This window comes from Halictus rubicundus, chromosome 6, assembly GCF_050948215.1.
Source record: "Halictus rubicundus isolate RS-2024b chromosome 6, iyHalRubi1_principal, whole genome shotgun sequence".
NCBI classification, from domain to species: domain Eukaryota; kingdom Metazoa; phylum Arthropoda; class Insecta; order Hymenoptera; family Halictidae; genus Halictus; species Halictus rubicundus.
Genome location: NC_135154.1, coordinates 17,221,919 through 17,241,092, shown reverse-complemented (window position 1 = coordinate 17,241,092; position 19,174 = coordinate 17,221,919). Strand labels below are relative to the sequence as shown.

Sequence of the window (19,174 nt, the reverse complement as noted above, 5' to 3'; positions counted from 1 at the left end):
TCCCCGTGTCTTCTCTCTCTCTCTCTCTCTCTCTTTCTGGATTCGAGAGACCGAACCACCTCCGCCGTATACGGATGTCCAGGAAGAGAAGGACAACCATGAACGAAGGAAAGAGAAAACACTATATTGGCGCGTGTGCCAACCTCTCTCTCTCTCTCTCTCTCTCTCTCTCTCTCTCTCTCTCTCTCTCTCTCTCTGTTTAGCGAACCTACCGCGCCGCCGCCGTATGCGAAAACAAGGGCAAAAGGGACTGAATTAAGTGGATGCACTTGATTTTTTATTCGCAAAAACGAAACCACCTGCGCCGGACCCGCTAGAACAGAAAATTACGGGCCGCCTGCCGATACAATTTCTGCAATTTTTCACCGATTCGCTGAACATTACCATTCCGCCTGTCCTCCGATATCGTCTTAATTAGCGCGAGATTATACTGAAAAACGCAGCTGCGAACCGCGAATTTTTCCGTCTGCGATCGAACGAAAGAAACGAGGGGATTCGTGGGGAGGAAACAGGTAACAGGTATAAATGCAGGTGATTGAAAACCGACCACGCACCGGCCGGCGCGACAACGTCACTCGAGTGCCGTCCTTATGGCTGCGGTGCATTCGGGGGTGTGCTGAATAGCGAATTTTATCTGTCCAGTCAATTCATGAATGAATAAAAATACATACATCCAAGTTTTCTTTCTTTGGTTGTCGAAACTTCTGTGTTTCAGACATCAAAGATTAACAATTGAGGATTTCTTAACCCCTTAGCTTACAATGACGCCTCAGAGGCGTCGTAAGTCTATCGGGCCAAACATGAATATTACTAAATTTTTGTTTTAAAATAAAAATGTTATGTATTATTCCATTTGCAACAATAAATCTTTTTTTTTTTTATTTAATAATCAACTAATCATAGGACGTTTGCGATTTGTACAGTTTCGAATACAGTTTCAAGCTGTGTATGTCCCTGCACGCGACCGACCATGGTGTCGCTTTTGGCCCGCACAGTTGGAAATTAAATCCTAAGGCAAGGGGTTAAGAAACTGCTCGATATGCATATTTCGTTAACAAAAACGTCAAGGTACCTTGAATAGTACTTTAAATCGAGTGCACAAAAATGCTCCGTTAGAACGCAATGCTAAATGTCTAACATACTCGGATCGAAACATTCATAGGAACAACTACCAAAATTTCTTGAATATGTTCGAACTGGGACAGGTAGATTTCCGCGTTACTAGGTAATGAGCAGGATGAAAATCGTCGTTGATCGGCCGGCGGTGGTAGGGTTCGTGTCGGTTTCTCTCGCCGAGACCAAGGAACCCATAAAGCAACGTTTATCAATCTCCCTGGCGCGGAGAATTTACACCGTTCCCGGAATATCGTCAAATCGCACCGCCGCCGTCAAGTCGTAAAGTTAAATTCCTCTCCGTGCGGCGATGCAATCGTCGCCGCGTTCCGTCCCGCAGCCGCAGCCGCCGCCGCCGCTCTTTTGCGCCGGGATCGGATCGGATCGGATCGGATCGGATCGTCCTCTGGCCCTCGGCTAGCCATTGCCATTGCCATTGCCAAGGGAACACCGAGAACACTATGCCCGCATATCCCGCCACGGACACGGAGTTTGCTGCACTTTGCTGCAGTCACCTCACGGATATCCGGTACCGATCCGCGTGGCGCACGCATCTCGAATCACCATCTCGAAAGAGCCCTCTTCTCTCGCGCCGCGGCCACGTGAGACGTGAATCGAGGAGCAACGATCCCTTCGCCAGGCCCTTTAACCCCTTGCCTTACCATTTCTCTAGCAATTACCTTCATTCGAACCACCTTCTTGTCAATAATGTTCCACGTGAACGAGTCAATTTGTTCAGAATTTTTACATAGTTCTGACTTAATGCATACAACTGATGACACAAATTGATTACTAAAAAAAAAAAATAGAAATCAGGCGAAACGTTTGTAAATTTGAGTTTAAATGGACCCGAGTCTCGCCATTCGAGGATTAAGGAGCATGACCGAACGTTTAAGAATTTATTATAACCAATATATTGAGTCAATCGTCTGGAAAATTTTACAGCTACTTTACCACGCTATTGAAGCGACTAGGAATATTTTTCTTACCGGAGAAGATCTATAAACGAAGAAGTTATAATTATTTATTTACAGCCCGTCGTCAAAGAAGTGTTTCGCACCATGCTCTCTAGCCTATATTTATCCTTTTTTACAAAAACCAGAAATATCTACACATTTGAATCTTACGACATCGGAGGATTAATTCATAAATTCAACAGCGAATATCATCCCCCCCCCCCCCCCCCCCCATTTTATGTATCCTGTATCTTCGTCTAAGAACGCGATCTGGTTTAGGTGCTGGCGATACTAACCGATCCGCATTCCTCGAAGATTTCAGTTTAGACATTTTCCGCGAAATCATTAGACAAAATTACAGTTCGGTTAGATGTTAGAGGAGCAATGATATTTTAACGATTTCCGGTCGAGATGGTCGCGAATGCAAATTTTTACCGACACTTCGTCGGGTTTTCATTTAATCACACTTAGCGGAATCATCACTCCGCTGGAGCGTTATTCCGGAGCGATCTCGCGCAAACTCGTTTGCTCATTAAAATCTCATAATACGTTGATACTTCTGCTATCTGGCGTGCACGAGTTCTCGCCGAGGAAAGCCGTTTTTATTCGATATTATTTTTACCGTGTGTTCTATTTACTCTTCAACAAATTATTTAGAGACAAAGTTATTATCCTATGGTCACCGAAGTAATTTCAAAAAACAAATATACTTCGAGTAATTCGTGTTGTATCTATGCAGGGCTTTGGAATTTATATTCTTTGACGAATTGCCTGACGTAAGGAAATTTGATTGTTTTTGGTGGAACGAGGAATTATGACCGGCCCCACGTAATTCCATCGAGCTACCCGAGATCTTTCGATTTCACCCGCGCGCTTGAAGTTTAAGTTAGCAACGGGGTGTTCGAATTAGCGTTTCGGACCACGGATAAATATAGAGGGCCACCCAGCGAGCAAACTAATGTACCATGTGCCCGGGCGTGGGGGTAAAGCGATCTTTCGTTCAATTCTCTGTCCTCCTTTTGTCACTCTGTTCTGACTTCTCTCCATCCTCCTCCGTCCGATAGTATTTTTTCACCTGAAGCTATTCTTCGAGCGCGCCACACGTTCCAAAAATATGCAATTCGGCTTCGAAAACTCTCGCGGCCTCATTCACACTTTGCCCGGAATTTTATTTAAAAAGAAAAATCATTGTCCCCGCTTGCATTCCATAAAGTCCATTAAACGTTACAAGCTTGATACTACATTTTAAATATTTGCAATATCTTCGAATATAAAACGTTTGGGTTCCAAATACATTCGGATTTACCGAATCGCTTCAATATTTAAATAGTTAAGATTGAAGCAATTAAACCGAATGGGAATTGAACGAAACTGGAAAAATGAATGAGAGAGTTATTTCGGAATATAGGTTTGGAGTAATTTCAGCTCGGAGAGCGACGTAACTCGGAATATTCTCTCGCAGCAGTCGAGAAATCAAAAGTTTCGAGTATTTGGGGGTGGGCAAGGCAGTTGGAGCCAGGAGAATAATGTTCCCGTCACGTTGGACACATAAGCCGTGTTGTACACCGTGCAGAATGAACCGAACACTGCGGTTTGTATAAAATACATCGCGTACCAGATGCGCTGAAGTATTACTGATGGAACTGTTGGAACCCTGTCATGTTACGACGTTCTTTAATCAGTCATCAAATCGTCTCGTTGCAACCGCAGCTATTACTCAGCATGTGATTCCGCAATGAAACCAAAAAGCTTCGTTCCCCGACGTTTACTCAAACGATTTGCATCAAACGATTTCTATGGGACAGGAGAAAGAGGATATCTCGAATGGAAGTTTGATTCGAACGAGGACAACGGTGTTTCCAACGACTTGGCGGGTCCAAAATCATTTTCCCGCGCCAGATGGTTGTTCGATGGTCGCTGAAGCTTCGATAAAAGGAGGAATAAGAGACACAGGAAACGGTTCGATCGCGCACTTACCTTGAACCCAGAGCTGTTCGACCTTGCTGTGAACTTGCGCGGACTTGAGAGCAACGCAGAACGTAGCCAGAGCGACGATCGCGAGGAAGAGAACTTTGCCTGCGTGCCTCTGCAAGAAGTAGCCCAGCTGACTCAGCTGATCCTGCAGCCTTGCCCTGATCCACACCGCAGACCTCTGACCCTCCGCTTTGCCCTGAAAAATTCGAGAACCACGGTCATTAGCTGTCCTAATTAGGAGAGGTGAGATTTCCTTCCGGACTACTGCGCAAGCTCCTTCGTCAATAAGTACGCGGGTGAATTGGAATGGGAATATTCTAGGTCAGAGGGAACGTTTGGTTATCGAGTGGAAAGGGTTACAAATTATAAATTTAAAAAGTGGAGGTTTAAAGGTCACGCGAGGTCCAAGAGTCGAATCCTAGCGAATCGAAGGCAAAGCAATGAGCAAAAAATGAATGAACGAATGGAGAAGGAAGAAAATTGAAAGGCAATGAAGGACACACAAGTTCTGATAATGAAATCCTGGCGAATCGAAGCAACAGGAATGGACGACTAATTAAAGACAGGAGACACTTGAAAATTCAGGGCCGATGATGCAGCCAGGTTGGAGGAGCGACGTCCTGGCGAATTAAAGAGGACGAGAAACAAGGGGAAAAGGATCGGGATGAATCCAATGGAGGGAGAGAGGAACGGAACGGTCGCAACATTGCGAGCGGCAACGTTGCACACTACCTGGTGGCCGGTCTGACAATGTGCACCAGGGACCACCCGCAACAATACCTATCTTTCCTGGTCGACAGGGGAAAGAAAGACGGAGAGGGAAGGACGCGCGGAGAGCCACGGATCAGAATGGAATCGGGCTCGGGAGGAAAGGAGCGGACGCTTTTCTCCTCCGGTGTCTACGTCGCTCGTCGAGGTACAGTTAGAGAGCCGCGGAGAGCAGAGCTGCCTGGCTCTTTGCTCTCCTCTCTTCTCTGGGCAGCAGGCAGCGACCAGCGGCCGGATAAGAGAGAAAGAGAAGAGGACAACAGAGCGATCCCGAAGGAGAGCGCGACAACGCCGCGATGTGGCCACGGGTACAGATGAAAATACAGATTACACACGCTTACGTATCCCGGGACAGTAGCCGGGCGTCGAGTATCGGATAGCAAGGTTTTCCAGCCAATTAACTCTCGTGCCGCGGCCTCGCGGCTGCCCAGACTCGGGTAACTCTAGACGAGCAGACAATCCTCGTCGGCCACATGGTACCCGGGAAACTCTCGCCTCTACCGACACCAACCACTATCGATTTTACCCCTCTCCCCCTTTTCTCGGCATTTTTCTACCTCCCGCAAGGTGTGGTCAATTTCGTTCGTTTCGTCGTTTCTCTTCCTTCCTGCGTTTCTAGATCCGCAGTCTTTCATCCGGAGTCTTTTCGGTCGATCAACGGTGACCTTGGACCATTTTGTCACGTACATTTCAGCCACTCTTACAACGTTTTTAACAATATCGGGTACGGGTAGGACATATGAATGCGTCCTTGAAATATATGTTGCGCCCTGGAACGGGTGGGACGTATATTTTCGAACAACAAAGGTATCAGTCATCCATACATGTCTCGACATGAATTTAAGACACGGGGGGAATCAGTATCATTTCGGTAATGAGAGTGGTGGAACGTGATGGTGTTCCCCGGTTAACAGGTTAATATATGTACAATGTATAATAGTTGCAAATACGTGTTAACAAACATGCGTATAAAATTGTAATATAGGTGGTCCTTCGCTTAACGCCATCAGAATCATAGCAATTTCGTTCTGACGATAAAGAGTACGTGCAGTAGAGGACTTCCTGTCGCTCTTCTAAAAAAGTTATCCGATTTTAAACGATATTCGAACAATTACACAAGCCACCAAATTACCAATGAAAAATGGAATAATTCGTGGGGAAAAATTTTGAGATAAAATACCTTGCGCCCGCTCTAACAAGAATAAACTGCAGTGAAACCATTTAAAGAATTTCGAAATACTGATTAAAATAATTACGTAAAGAAATGACAGTCTATGTGCCTCTCGTATCTCGTAATTAATGCGGAGAATTTCTGTTCAGCATAAAAACCGGCAGCTACGTATTCTCGCAGACTGTGGATGGCGTAAAGGGAGAATTTAGCCGCGTTTAGGCAGCTCGGGGGCACCGCATAATCGCTGACAGCCACGGCAATCAAGGGGCCCGATGTCCCCCGAGGAGACAAACCGCTAAACGGCTCCGCGAACATTGTTTGCGAACAATCGCGAGAGAGACACGCGAGCCCTCATCTCGAAGTCAGGGGAACGCGGTCGAATTTTCTCGTACGGTTCGGGATCACCGGTAGAAACCGAAAGGTAAGGAGGCGACGAAGAAGGGGAGAAGAAGGATCGAGTAAGAGGAGAGAAAGAGAGGGGAGCGACCAAGAGCGAGAACAAGGGGGGAAAAAGAGAAGAAAGGAAGCGCAGACGCCACGAGTCGGTCTCGAGACGTCTATATAGCTGGCGAACCGTGGAGGAGAGAGAACAGGCCGGAGAGGAAAAGGAATTCCCCCTTTTTCCCGTAAGTGGTCCCCGCGGAACTTATGGGGTTTCTCGTGGTGGGCAATATCTACATATTACAACCTCGTGGCGCTGGGACCACCGTCGTTGACATAAGATCCTGTTATGCTGTTCGCTATCTCCTCGCGAGCCTCGTGTCGCGTCGTAAAAAACATTAAAAGTACGAATAACATAAATTCGTTAAGCGTTGTCTCTCTCTCCCCACCCCCGCATCGTTCGCCCTTTTTCGACTCGACTCCGCGAACGTTCCTCAAGATCGTGTTTTGGCTTTCGAGAATGAAGTCATCTCGAGATGAACAAACGATCCTTCCTCTTCTTCTTCTTCTTCTTCTTCTTCTTCGTCGTCGTCGTCGTCGTCGTGGCGTACAGTATATAATTGTTTAATCGAGATCGCTAGATCTCGAACGGGATCGGAGTTATGTCACCGGGGACCCCGTGGCGACGAGTTATTATAACGGTGCCCCTCCCTCGATTTTCTTCGCGTGGCGAGCAAGAGAGAGACCGAATTCGCTCCCCTTCTTTTCGTGAAAGCATCATGCGCCGCGATCGGAGATAACATCGTCGTGAAATATCAGGCTGCCCTTTAACTCCGTTAAGATTCGATCATGGGACGCGTGTTTATCGGACGCCCGGTTAGGCAATCGATTTTTCTGCTTGTTAATGGCGATCAGCGATCGACGACGCGTCACGTGCTCCAACGATTCGCGAAGACATTGGCCAGCGGACTCTTAGCTATGAAATCACGGAGCACTAGAAAGTTTGTACATTGACGAACATTAATAGCATTTTTTTACCGCAAGGAACTCTCCAGTCAATGAAAAACATTTTTGCCGTGTTCCCCTTTTTGTAAAATGGAACGTGAGATTTGCTTGAATTTACGTGCATTCTCAAACAATGAAATTTTGAAAATTTGAAACGAGTCCCGTGGGCACTGTTCAATTGGGAACATGTTTCGAGAGTCGCACCCCCGTTTTACTACGATAAAAATGCTAAAAATTGTTTCATAGGGCGAAGTTTATATTTCAAGGTGGTTCCTGTTTCTCGTGAATAGATTTTATGCATTTACGACAGAAACGAGTTGGGGCAATTTAAAACCGTGAAAACACCAACAAAATTTAACCGTTAGCACTCGAATGGCGACTGTAAGGCGCCACTAGAAAATTGCTGTATCATTATTCAAAATATTTTTTACATTGTTAAACGTGTTTGTATTTAATAAATTACTAAACACTTCGGTACGGTACGAGTATATTGCACCATTTCCGTATGTATAACATGAAAAAGATATACACTAACGAGCAGAACTGAGTCTACACTATTTGCAACATAACAACATAACTTTTTAAAAATTAGATCAAATGACTTGAATTTTATTGAGAAGTTAGAAGGATTAGTTTATCAGACGAGGTGTAAAAAAGTTTGAATTGGTCGGAATCGCAAAAGAAATAGTAAAAGTTGGTTTCTTTTGCTTTTTTATCTGAGCCTGCATTGAAAATTTAAAAAATGTGTTTGACTCGCTTGAATAAATTATATCCATGCTGAAAATTTCACCGATATTCGTTAATTCGTTTACGAGTTATAAACGCTTAAAAGTGGAAAAATTGACGTTTCTCACGATATTCGACTTAAAATCGCACTTTTAATCGTTTATAACTCGTAAACGAATTAACCGATATCGGTGAAATATATTCATACATTCAAATACATTCTTTAAATTTTCAATACAGGCTCGGATAAAAAAGCTGAAAAAACCAACTTTTACTATTCCTTTAGCGATTCCGACCAATTCAAATTTTTTTCAAAAATTTTTTACACCTCGTCTAACAAACTAATCCTTCTAACTTCTCAATAAAACTCAAGTCATTTGATCTAATTTTTTAAAAGTTATGTTGCTTCAAATAGTGTAGACTCAGTTTTGCTCGTTAGTGTATATAACCGACAGAGATCAACAAAACGTATTTGGTAAATTTTCAACATAGGCTCGCACGAAGAAGTTGTAAAAGTTCCGACCAGTTTCAATTCTCTCAAATTTTCTTGACGATGCATAATCCAATATTAAAAAATTGCTGGTGTACTCAAGAGAGTCTGAATATTATTTCAGCTGACTGTATATATTACTATATTCGTATATAATTAAGATCATTCATTCCTCGTACGTATAACATGAAAAATATATATATAAAAGGGAAATATTCTAGGTCAGAAGAAATGTTTCGTTTTCGAGTCAAAATAGCTTCGAGCGCAAAGGGTTAAGTTTGTCAATATATCATTGACTTATCAATGATTGTTAAAGGAGAAAAGGCAGGTCTATTACGGTACGAAGGACGCAGTTAACTTTTATTTCGCAAGTAGACCCGCAGCGTGTGCATCAAGAACCCCCATGAACAGTCGCGTGGGAGTTAGTGGGTGGTTGCGAAGCGAGTTTTCGCGACGGAAGAATCCCATTCGGAATGATTACCTTCGGCGGATAAGTGGCCGGAAAAAAAGGGGTGGAACTCATTCGAAGGGGTTGAGTGGACGACATACGACTCGCCAGACAAACGCATAGGTTTCTTGCGGTAGGTACGGCTCGAAAGTGTCCGCAAGAAACTCGATCCGACTGGCGCTCTAATCGGTCGAAGAATTCCACCGGGGCGATACCTATTCGAAAGGAAAACCTTCCGTTGGGATTCCAGTAGCTAAGTTCCACCTTTGCGCGGCCACGTAAGAGACGGAGAGACACCGGCAAGCAAGCAAGCAAGCAAGCAAGAAGAACAACAACCACCACCACCATGATCGTACCACCAGCAGCATCATCACCATCGTCGGTTCTTCCTGCTTGATGCACGATTGGCATCGGAGTCGGCGCACGGTGCGTGATTAATGGTAGAGACAAGTTCGTTCGAGCGGGCTTAATAAGTGGCGAGATGATTTACTCGTAAATGTAATTGAGATCGAGCGTTCTCTGTTTACCGAGACTCGACCGGGCCCCCGCTTATTAGGCGGCTAATGAATATATCAATTGCGCGACCACGATTCGGTTTTGTTGCCGTGGAACGTTGCCTCGGCGCTCGCTCGCTCTCTCTCTCTCTCTCTCTCTCTCTCTCTCTCTCTCTCTCTCTCTCTCTCTCTCTCTCTCCCTTGTTCCTGTGCCGGTCTTCTCCGGGCACGCGAGTCTCGTTAGTTGTAATATTATGTAACGAGGAAAAACGTGCACGCAATCGACCGTTGCGCAAGGGAGGAATATGTTCGAGGAAGATTAGGTAACAAGACAAACGCGACAATTTCATGGTGTCGCGGTGTAACGGAAACGCATTCTTCGACGTATTCCTAAATTCCGAAAGGTTTAAACTTTTGCGAGCAAATGATCTCGCTATGCTTGCATACTGTCTTCTTCTACCAGCCGAAAATAATTGCAAAATGCTTCCTCTTCGAAAACGAGTATCTACAGAATTAAAATTTCCGTACACAGCTTTTGCACCAGTTCCGAAGGATCCATCAATTCCTGAAAGTTCAGACGCCTTTCAGCGGCTTTTGTGCAAAGGTCCAGGGTAGCCTTTCAATCTTCCCGGTACCCATTACGACCCCGAATTCGTTGTGTAAGCGGACCCACAGCGCCGCAAAAGGGATAAAAGGAAGATTTTCGCGTGGAAAATCGTGGAACGCGGAATAAACGAAACCCATGATTTCGCATGGCTGCTGACGTTGTAAATCCGGCGTAAACGTCGATGGAATCAGTGTCAGAACGAAATGGATGAGGTCCAAGGAACGTTGGGTCGGCCTGTTCCTTTCATCCCTAGTGAAGGGTACCCGCCCACTGGTTGCTGGGACCTCTTCAGGTCGGGTCTTTTGCGTAGGGTCAGTACCTGATTGATACACCCAGCTATCGCTCAAACATCTCCGGGTTTGCGGGTATGACTTTGTTCTCAGGCAACGGACAATTAGGAAATTAGAGACTTCGAGACATTAGGATTCCTTGGAACGGCAAAAGGACACCCACTGTCGTTAGCAGAAATCCTAACGTCTCTGCTAGTGCAATTAGGCGCGAACCACTCGCTACAGATGCTAGAGTCCATTGAGTGTTGAGAACGTTACACAAATTATTAAAAATATTTCAGATAGAAAAGATAGAGATTGGTATATTGTCATAAAATTCCGTAACATAGTCCTCATATTATTCTACTCTTCCATCTACCCTAAGCTTAAGGTTCGGCTGAATGTAGCCTCCCGTCTTTGTGTCCAAAACAACAATTTTTCTGTGCCCCCTGCGTTCAATTTAGAAAATTAATTTCACATTGTTACACTCAACATGTAACATTATTTATAGACACATAACTTTAAAGTATGATGTTTTAGAGCACTTCTTTCTTGCCATCCGCATCTCGCATTCTTCACACCTAGATCCGCGCGTCTGAATTATTCTTGAAAGAAATTCTGTTTGAAATTTGCATATCACAGCGCTGTTCCTCAGATTTTTTCGCGGCGGCGGCGCGTTAAGAGTATAATTAGCCGGCCATCGTTATGCGTTATACATTAAAATCACGTCGGTCCGACGGTCTCTAAGCATATCATGCGACCCGCGTCGCCAAGGAAAGGCGGTGCTTTCTCGGTCGGCATGCCTCCACCCTCTGGACATTTACGAGGCCCTCTCTTTCGTAGGTATTATTAGTGTAAAAGCCTCACACATAGTGTCGGCGCCCTTTAATCTCAGTGGAACGGCCGGGGCCGACGCAACGTGCGTGAATGTACAGCATTGTGCTCTCGCAGACCGGAGGATTTCAGCTGCCAGAAATTAAGATGCGATTATAAAATAGTACGGCACGAAGTTTGTCGTTATCTTTAGCCCCGAGGCGTTCTCGGACTTCCGAGAATCATCTTTCTGCTGAATTTCTGCTCGGCGCAGAGGCCGGCCGCAAACGAAACAGCTGATACTCCGCGTTTATTCACTATTATGACTACAAGCTTATCATTGCAATATCATCGTGTGTTTGAAAAGTTTCTTCTGCCCGAGTCGTGCTGAGAACAATACAATGTTTCAAGAATTCCGAACGAACATTTCCGAAAAATGTTGAAATAACATTTTGTACATCATGAAATTCAAATAAAGGACACTTTTTTTAATATATGTTTCGTCCCATTTAAATTACGAAACGTACTCGATTTAAGAACGTTGTTCTTAGCTTAGTTCTTATTGTTCTTATCGTTCAGAAGCCTGTTGTTAGTGCTATTTCAATAGATCCAACAGAAAATTTAGAAACTGCATATTGTGCAACATGCAATTAAAATAAAGGATCCTTTTTATTTTAAACGTTCAAATTGCATTGCAATTAGAAGATATGATAAGTGAGTTATTGATAACAATTTTTAGAACTCTGATTTATCATGCATTTTTTAATACTATTTTACATAAAACTATGAAATGTTGTTACTCCAAAACTTGCATACTGATACAATAGTTTCAGTTTCACAGAAGTTTATGCGTTTGGTAGATTTGGTGGCCAGCTGGGTATTTTGCTTAGACGAACAACAGACCAAACATCGTTCCAGTTCATTGTCACGATGAAATATTAAAAACAATCATCTAATAAACAGACTATAGGGTTGTGAGGCAATCTGGCCGAATGCTTATAGGAAATATGAGCACGCAGCCATATACAAGCGAACGATTGTGTACAGGAGAGTTGGTGTAGGAGGTCGAGGTCGTTGCCTGTAACTTAATCATCCTCCTGGACGGTAAACAAATTGGAGTAAGCGGACGCTCGCGACAATTCATCCGTGCACACGTGCTCAGGTTTGCGACTACGTACAACACGATTCACCGCGATAGTCGTCTAGAACCGCAGCGCACAATGTACCGAACTATGCGCACACTTCCGGTATGCTGTTCGTGATGCAAATTCTAATGCTACTCCGCAAAAATCGTGTTCTTTCCATTCTGAACAAACTGAACCGATAAAATAGCTCTGAAGGGACAGAACTCGACGGGTGTGATAGTGAATTGCTGGGTCGTAACATAAGTACGATTATGTTTCGTATCTCTTCTTATTTAACACGTTGAACGCCACGTCAGCCATACGTGGCTGACGGAATTATTTGTGCAGGTTTTAAAATGAATTTTTACGTTGATATATTCATTGTACTAAACTTAATTAGGATCTGTAACATGCAAGAAAGTTGGAGGATTACTCTGTATCGTACATTTAATTTTTTGCGTACATTTAATAAATTGTACATATAATAATGTACATATCGTACATTTAATAAATTGTACATATAATAATGTACATATCGTACATTTAATAAATTGTACATATAATAATGTACATATCGTACATTTAATAAATTGTACATATAATAATGTACATATCGTACATTTAATAAATTGTACATATAATAATGTACATATCGTACATTTAATAAATTGTATAATTCTTGGCTGCAAGCGGATTCTTTCCAACCACAATAAACGTACATTTACAATGAATCATAACTAAATCATTAAAATCATGTTTATATTTGTCACCGAAGGAATTTAAGTTACAATATTTGTCTTTACTAGAGTCGATTTTAATTTGTAGGAGAATACAACAGTTGAATTTTGAACAGTGGCTAGACTATACCTAATTTAGAACTCGTAGTCAATGAACAGCAGTGACAAACTGAACACAAGGGCATTAGGTTGCCAGCACTACCTAATCACCTTCAGGGGGAGCCTCTTCTTCCTTATTTAACACTAGGTTTACGGAGCATTAAAAGTGAGTATTTTACATTACTTTATGAAAGTAAGAAGCATGTGTCTATCCAAGTTTTCAGCCATTTTTTAAATAATATATACCTAAGGAAATAAGTTTGTTGAGTAATTCCACGTAGATGGATCTTCACGATCTCAATAATCGTAAATTAAAAATATTAGAATCCGTCATTTTGACGGGTCCCGTAAACCTAGTGTTGAAAATACACAATTTTGCCATGTGAAACATCCCTCCAGCTCGAATAGTTCCCGAGATAATCGACCAAGTATGGTTCCAACCCCAAACTATGGGGGTTGTTTTCGCTCCTCGAATATGAAAGATGTGTCTAAAATTTTAGCAAGAACCACGTCCTCCCAAAGTTTCGCGACAACTTGTCAGGAACGTTCCACCATGGAACGTCTTCAGCTTTCCAAGCGACAAGATAGCCGAAAATCTTCGGACCGTCCCGCATTGTCCTCTAGAACTGAAGCGACCGAGGATGCGTCCGGTGCGTCTGCGTCTCTCGAGGGTGAGAGAGATACGCACGTGTACAAGTATGCGTACACGGAATCGTAAGGGCAGTGCCCGTGAGACGGACTGACTCATCCGGCATGAACGCGAGAACGAACGAGAGAAACGAACGAACGAACGAACGAGCGAAAGAGCATAGCGAGCGGCAAACGGAGTCGCTGTCCTTTTTGAGACGGCGCGCGGTGGCCAAGAAAAGTGGACCGTCGACCTCGAATTTGCTCCTTTTTCTGCCCGTCCCGGTTACACACCGTCACTGTCCGCCGCCACCCGCCGCTGTCACCACCTCCCGCCGGTAACGCCGTAATTGTGCAATCGCGCAAACGATAAAACGGGAGCGAGAAGCGGCTCTCGATCGGTTCACTTTATTCGCGCCGGTCTCGCTGGGTGGCAAGAGACCGGAGGAGCTGGCTGTGGCAGACCTTCTCTGCACACGTAATCCCTTCGCATAAACGGATCTTCCGACCCCGATCGACTTCCCCGTGACTGCCCCGACTATTCCAGTTGCTTCGCTAAGTCAGCCGGCGACTGTATTTTTAGACTTCGGGAAACTCTGTACGCGTCGCTTTTCTTATTCCCCGAGCGGTCGCGTCACGGAGACACGCTCGCAGCAATTAGACGATCGCCTTTCCCTGGAATCCGAGGGGCATAAGTGCAACAGGGATCTCCGAACGATTGATCGGAGCCTGCGGGAGCGTACGAGCGAGCTAATCGTTTTGGAAGTCGCTGCCGATGCACGGTGCGTTGAAAAGCCCGTTTTCTCGACAAAATTCCGTCACTCGAAAAACAAATGTTACAGACGAAAAAGTCTGTAGAGATTACAATTGAAATTTCACACAAGCCTTGCCTATTTCGGTCGTACTAACCACCGGAGCGATTGATAATTATTACCAGTTACCTGCCACTGAAGTTTATACCGTACACTACAACTTAGTTCGTTTGAGAACGAACAAACTGATACATTCGGTGCCTATCAAAGTTTATGCAAAATAAAAGTTGTATGCCACTAATTACAAGATATAGTGGCCACGTAGGCCTTTAGTTTATTTTCTAACAATCTTAACAAGTTGAGAACAATGTACTGAGAATCTTTTAATGTTTCTACTACTTTCAATTGCACCAACTGGTTTTTCCCAGAAATGCATAAAATCCGCAGTCGATAACAATCGTTTTTAACACTAGGTTCACGGAGCACTAAAAGTGACTATTTTGCATTACTTTAGAAAAATGACAAGAACGTGCTACCCACATTTTTAGCAATACTTTTAAAATAATATATACTCAAAGAAATAAATTTGCTAGATAATTTCCCACGTATGCGTCCTTAGAATCTTCATAATTTTGAATTAAAAATACTAGAACCCGTCATTTTGACGGGTCCCGTAAACCTAGTGTTAAGCAAAACAATAGTGGTGACTTAACAGCGGCGATCAACGTATTGGAGGAGCTTTTGGTTGAGCATATCCAAGCTCCAGAAGATTGTTGTTCCTAGACAGTAGCAAACAAGCTTTCATCGAACGCAGCAAGTTCTACGTAATGCAACAGCATGTGATACAGAGTTGTCGTAATCAAGGTACAAATTGCTTTCAATTGCCCTCGATCCTGTAGGAAAGAGGATCTCCGTGTAATAACCGGCGAACCGAGTCAGTTCTAGGGTACGTTTTGCTGAAGCTGGTCTCTCTCTCTGGGTGGTCACAAGCGGTTTCCACGTCGCAAAGTTCCCTGTGGTCGTCCAACTGGAACAGAGCTCGTGCTCCGAACATACTTCGCGAATGATCAACGAGATGAAAAGCGCCGTGTTGACTGATTGATAGGACTCTTGCACGTTACCTCGGGATTCTTCCGCTAGTCCCACAATAGCAAGCAATACCTCGGGACCGACGTATCCGAGACACAAAATTGACCGATTTATACCATTCTAGTACACGATTGGCTAATAAAATTCATTCAATCATTTCCTACCAGAGTCTTTCTACAATTCCAGCAATTGCAAGATAATAAACTGGTCATTCGACCGTGGTGGATTTAGCGTTACAAGAACTTCAGAGGAGACGAAGACGCAAAGATGAAGTGCTACGCTGGTAGTAAATTTAGTGTAGGTGCCAAAATAAGAACATCAACAAAGACAAATAGATGCAGACCTGCATCTTGATCTACGATCAAAGGGTTAAACGAACAATTTCGATACAGATTTCCACGGGTTCTGCAGCGAGAATAAGACAGTCTCTCGAAGGGAAACCCAACGACAGAAGGTATCCGTGGTGCAGCAGGGCTGTCCTTCTCAGAAAAACCAAAGAAAAGGGCCCCGGTCTGCCGAAAGCTCGCTCTCCCCACCCTATTTGGACCGAAAGGCGATAGCCCTGTGGTTCGTTCACGTGCCACGCACATTTTACCTGGTACTCGAGATCGAAAGATCTCGGGGGACGATCTCGGTGTCGCAAGACTGCTCGAGATCGTCTTCGTCTTCGTCTGCGTCTTCGTCCCGTCTATATTCGGGGGATTTTTTCAGCTGGACGAAAAGGTTCGTGTCAGTGAAAACAAGGAGGGTTGTGGTGTATTCCTTAGCAGGAAGTCGATCCTTCGTCGATCCACACTTCAACCCAGTCCTTCTGTCTTTCTTTCGCCGTGTTCCTCGCCCCTCCACCCTCGGCCCGTTGCTCTCTCACCTTCGAAAACACGTCTCCGGGACCACCCGCGTGTGTGAAAGTTTACAGCTAGGCTGCGAGAGAGAACTTAGGGGCGTCCCGTCGAAAGGGTACTTCCAAGTCCGAGACGCAAACTTCGCTGCTTGTTATTGTTTCGCGAGAAGTTCTCTTCTCGGTGCCACTTTCTCGAAATAACGCTGATCGTAACAAACTCCGCGTTATCGTTGCTGGAAATGATTTTAATTTTTAAGATTGAACTTCTCGATATTCGTAAACCAATAATCTTCCTCTAATATCAACATTACTAAATTTATTTATATCGAATAAACGGCTAAAAATTAAACATAGTCCGAGTTAATGCGTTCGATTTCACTTCATCCTGTTTATCAAATGTTCCGTGTCGGATGAAGCTTCTCCAAGTTCAATAAAATTCTGGGTCGAAACAATTTCAACCGCAAAGGGTTTTAATTTTATGGAATGCAATTTTTACGTGCACCTACGGTGAAATGTAAGCTCAGGATTTAAATTCTGGACACACAATTGATAACATACGTCCCATCCCATTGGACTTACAAAATATGTATCACATTCAACTTAGAAACATTTTTCTTCGTTAAAAAATGACGATCTGCATTACTCGGAGCGAAGCAAATGATATTAACCGTTCAAATGCGTTAAAAATCGCATTAGCGATTCGGTATTGTGTAAATTAGGGATTGGCAGCATTAAGTAGAGAATTGAATAGTTCAGTTCTGTTTTGATGGGTTCAACAGAATATCTAGAAATAATTGACGGGAAGGTTGGATACAATGTGGGCCATTTTATTGATCTGACAGAGCGATGTCAACGTCAGCAATTTTCCCATTTATCGCGATACCCGATGGAAAGTAACAAGCGCGATTACGTCGGATCCGGCGTAATTTGCATCAAATTTATATTCCCATCTTGTCCGAGTGTCGGGGCCGAAAGCGGGGCTCACGAAGTGGCGTGCGATCAAGCTATTATCTACGTCTAGTTAGCGTAACTGTCCGCAGCTTGCCGGAGATACCGATGCCTGTATAACCCGCAGAGAGCGTGTACTTCATCGATTAGATGGCTGGCAATAGCAAATCCACGGGAGATTCGAACGCTTGCGCAGGAAACGTCCGGCCTATCGTCGAGACTACTACTCTCAATTTTTAATTTTACTAGCACCGACTACCCGTTAATTAAACACCCCCATGTCTTGTTCAATCCACTGCTCCATTCGTTCTCAGCTAAAAATTTCCACCATTTCCTTTTCGAAACGATCATTTCATAATTAGCAAGCTGAATCCTATACCAAAGTCGTCAGTTCTGGGGAAAAATAAAAATATATACCGATCCTTTGTTACTAGAACAATTAACATATTTATTTTCAACTTTACGAGTTACGGACCTGATGTCAACTATATGACGACATTCGTCCTCAAAGATGGTAGACGTTTATATAAATATCGATATCTATGGAGAAGCCATTTGCATTACTATCCTATACATGTGCAATTATTCCGGTCGACATTGACGTCTGTCCCTGTCATCAACGCGTATTGTCATGAATGCATAAAATCCGCCCGATTGTTTATCAATAACATGAATATGTAAAAACAACCAGTTAGTAGGTAATATAGGCGTCATGTAGTACTTAAAATCCCCAATATTTATATTCCCGAGGAACCTGATCGAATCATGCAAGGATGCAATCGATAAAGAGCGATTTAACACTAGGTTTACGGGACCCGTCAGAATGGCGGGTTCTAATATTTTTAATTTACGATTATTGAGATTGCGAAGATCCATCTACGTGGAATTACTCAACAAACTTATTTCCTTAGGTATATATTATTTAAGAAATGGCTGAAAACTTGGATAGACACATTCTTCTTATTTTTATAAAGTGACTAGTTTACATTGATTTATAAAAAACAACGAGAATGTATCTATCTAAATTTTTAGCCATTTTAAAAATAACATATACCCAAAGAAATAAATTTGTTGAATAATTCCTCATGAATGCATCTTTATAATCTCAATAATCGTAAATTAAAGATATTAGAACGTGTCATTTTGACGCGTCCCGTAACCCTAGTGTTAAATACATCGGCGAAACTAGATGAACGTAGCTGCACTTCCAACCCCCTGTGATTATAATTCAAGACACAGGGTAAACTCACCTTCTCGAGTTGGTCCAACGCTATCGCAGCATCGGTCCAGCTGGGCCTGATATACAGATCGGACTCGTGACGCAGTTTCGCATCCTCGACACTGAGTTTACTGTGCTTTTCATGATGACCTTTGCCCGTGCTTCCGTTCTGCAACGACTGCGGACCTTGATGGCACTGAGAACCGGAAGGGCGTCCCGCTAGGATCCCTGTGGGGCCGGACGCAGAAACCATGATCCGTCATGCATTCGCTCCGTCACAATTCGCAGTATGTTTATTTTGTAATACTACTCCCCGTCGGGGACGTATCGGCGCGTCTCAACTATACTAACGCTCTTCTTCGTTTCTTTTTTCTTTTCGTTTCCCTCTCTCGCCTTCTACAGTCGCGTTTCTACTCGCCGCCGGAGTCGCACCGTGTCGGGGAAAATGATTTTTACTCGCGAACACAGAAAACCACGTAGACAAAAAAAAAATTTCACACTCACTCGCTGACGTTTTCCACGC

The 19,174-nt window shown here is 43.7% G+C and overlaps 1 protein-coding gene across 2 annotated transcripts in view; it reads right to left on the bottom strand.

Annotated features, from left to right (window-relative positions):
* The window catches only part of Ptc (protein patched), a 57,191-nt gene extending 38,287 nt beyond the window's left edge, over positions 1-18,904 (bottom strand). For both annotated transcript variants that reach the window (XM_076789027.1, XM_076789028.1), the window contains exons 1-2: positions 18,683-18,904; positions 4,047-4,239 (exon numbers count right to left, since the gene is read on the bottom strand). In XM_076789027.1, the coding sequence (XP_076645142.1) occupies positions 4,047-4,239; positions 18,683-18,904 (415 nt within the window). The remainder of the gene's footprint in view (positions 1-4,046; positions 4,240-18,682) is intronic.
* Between the last annotated feature and the right edge of the window lie 270 nt (positions 18,905-19,174).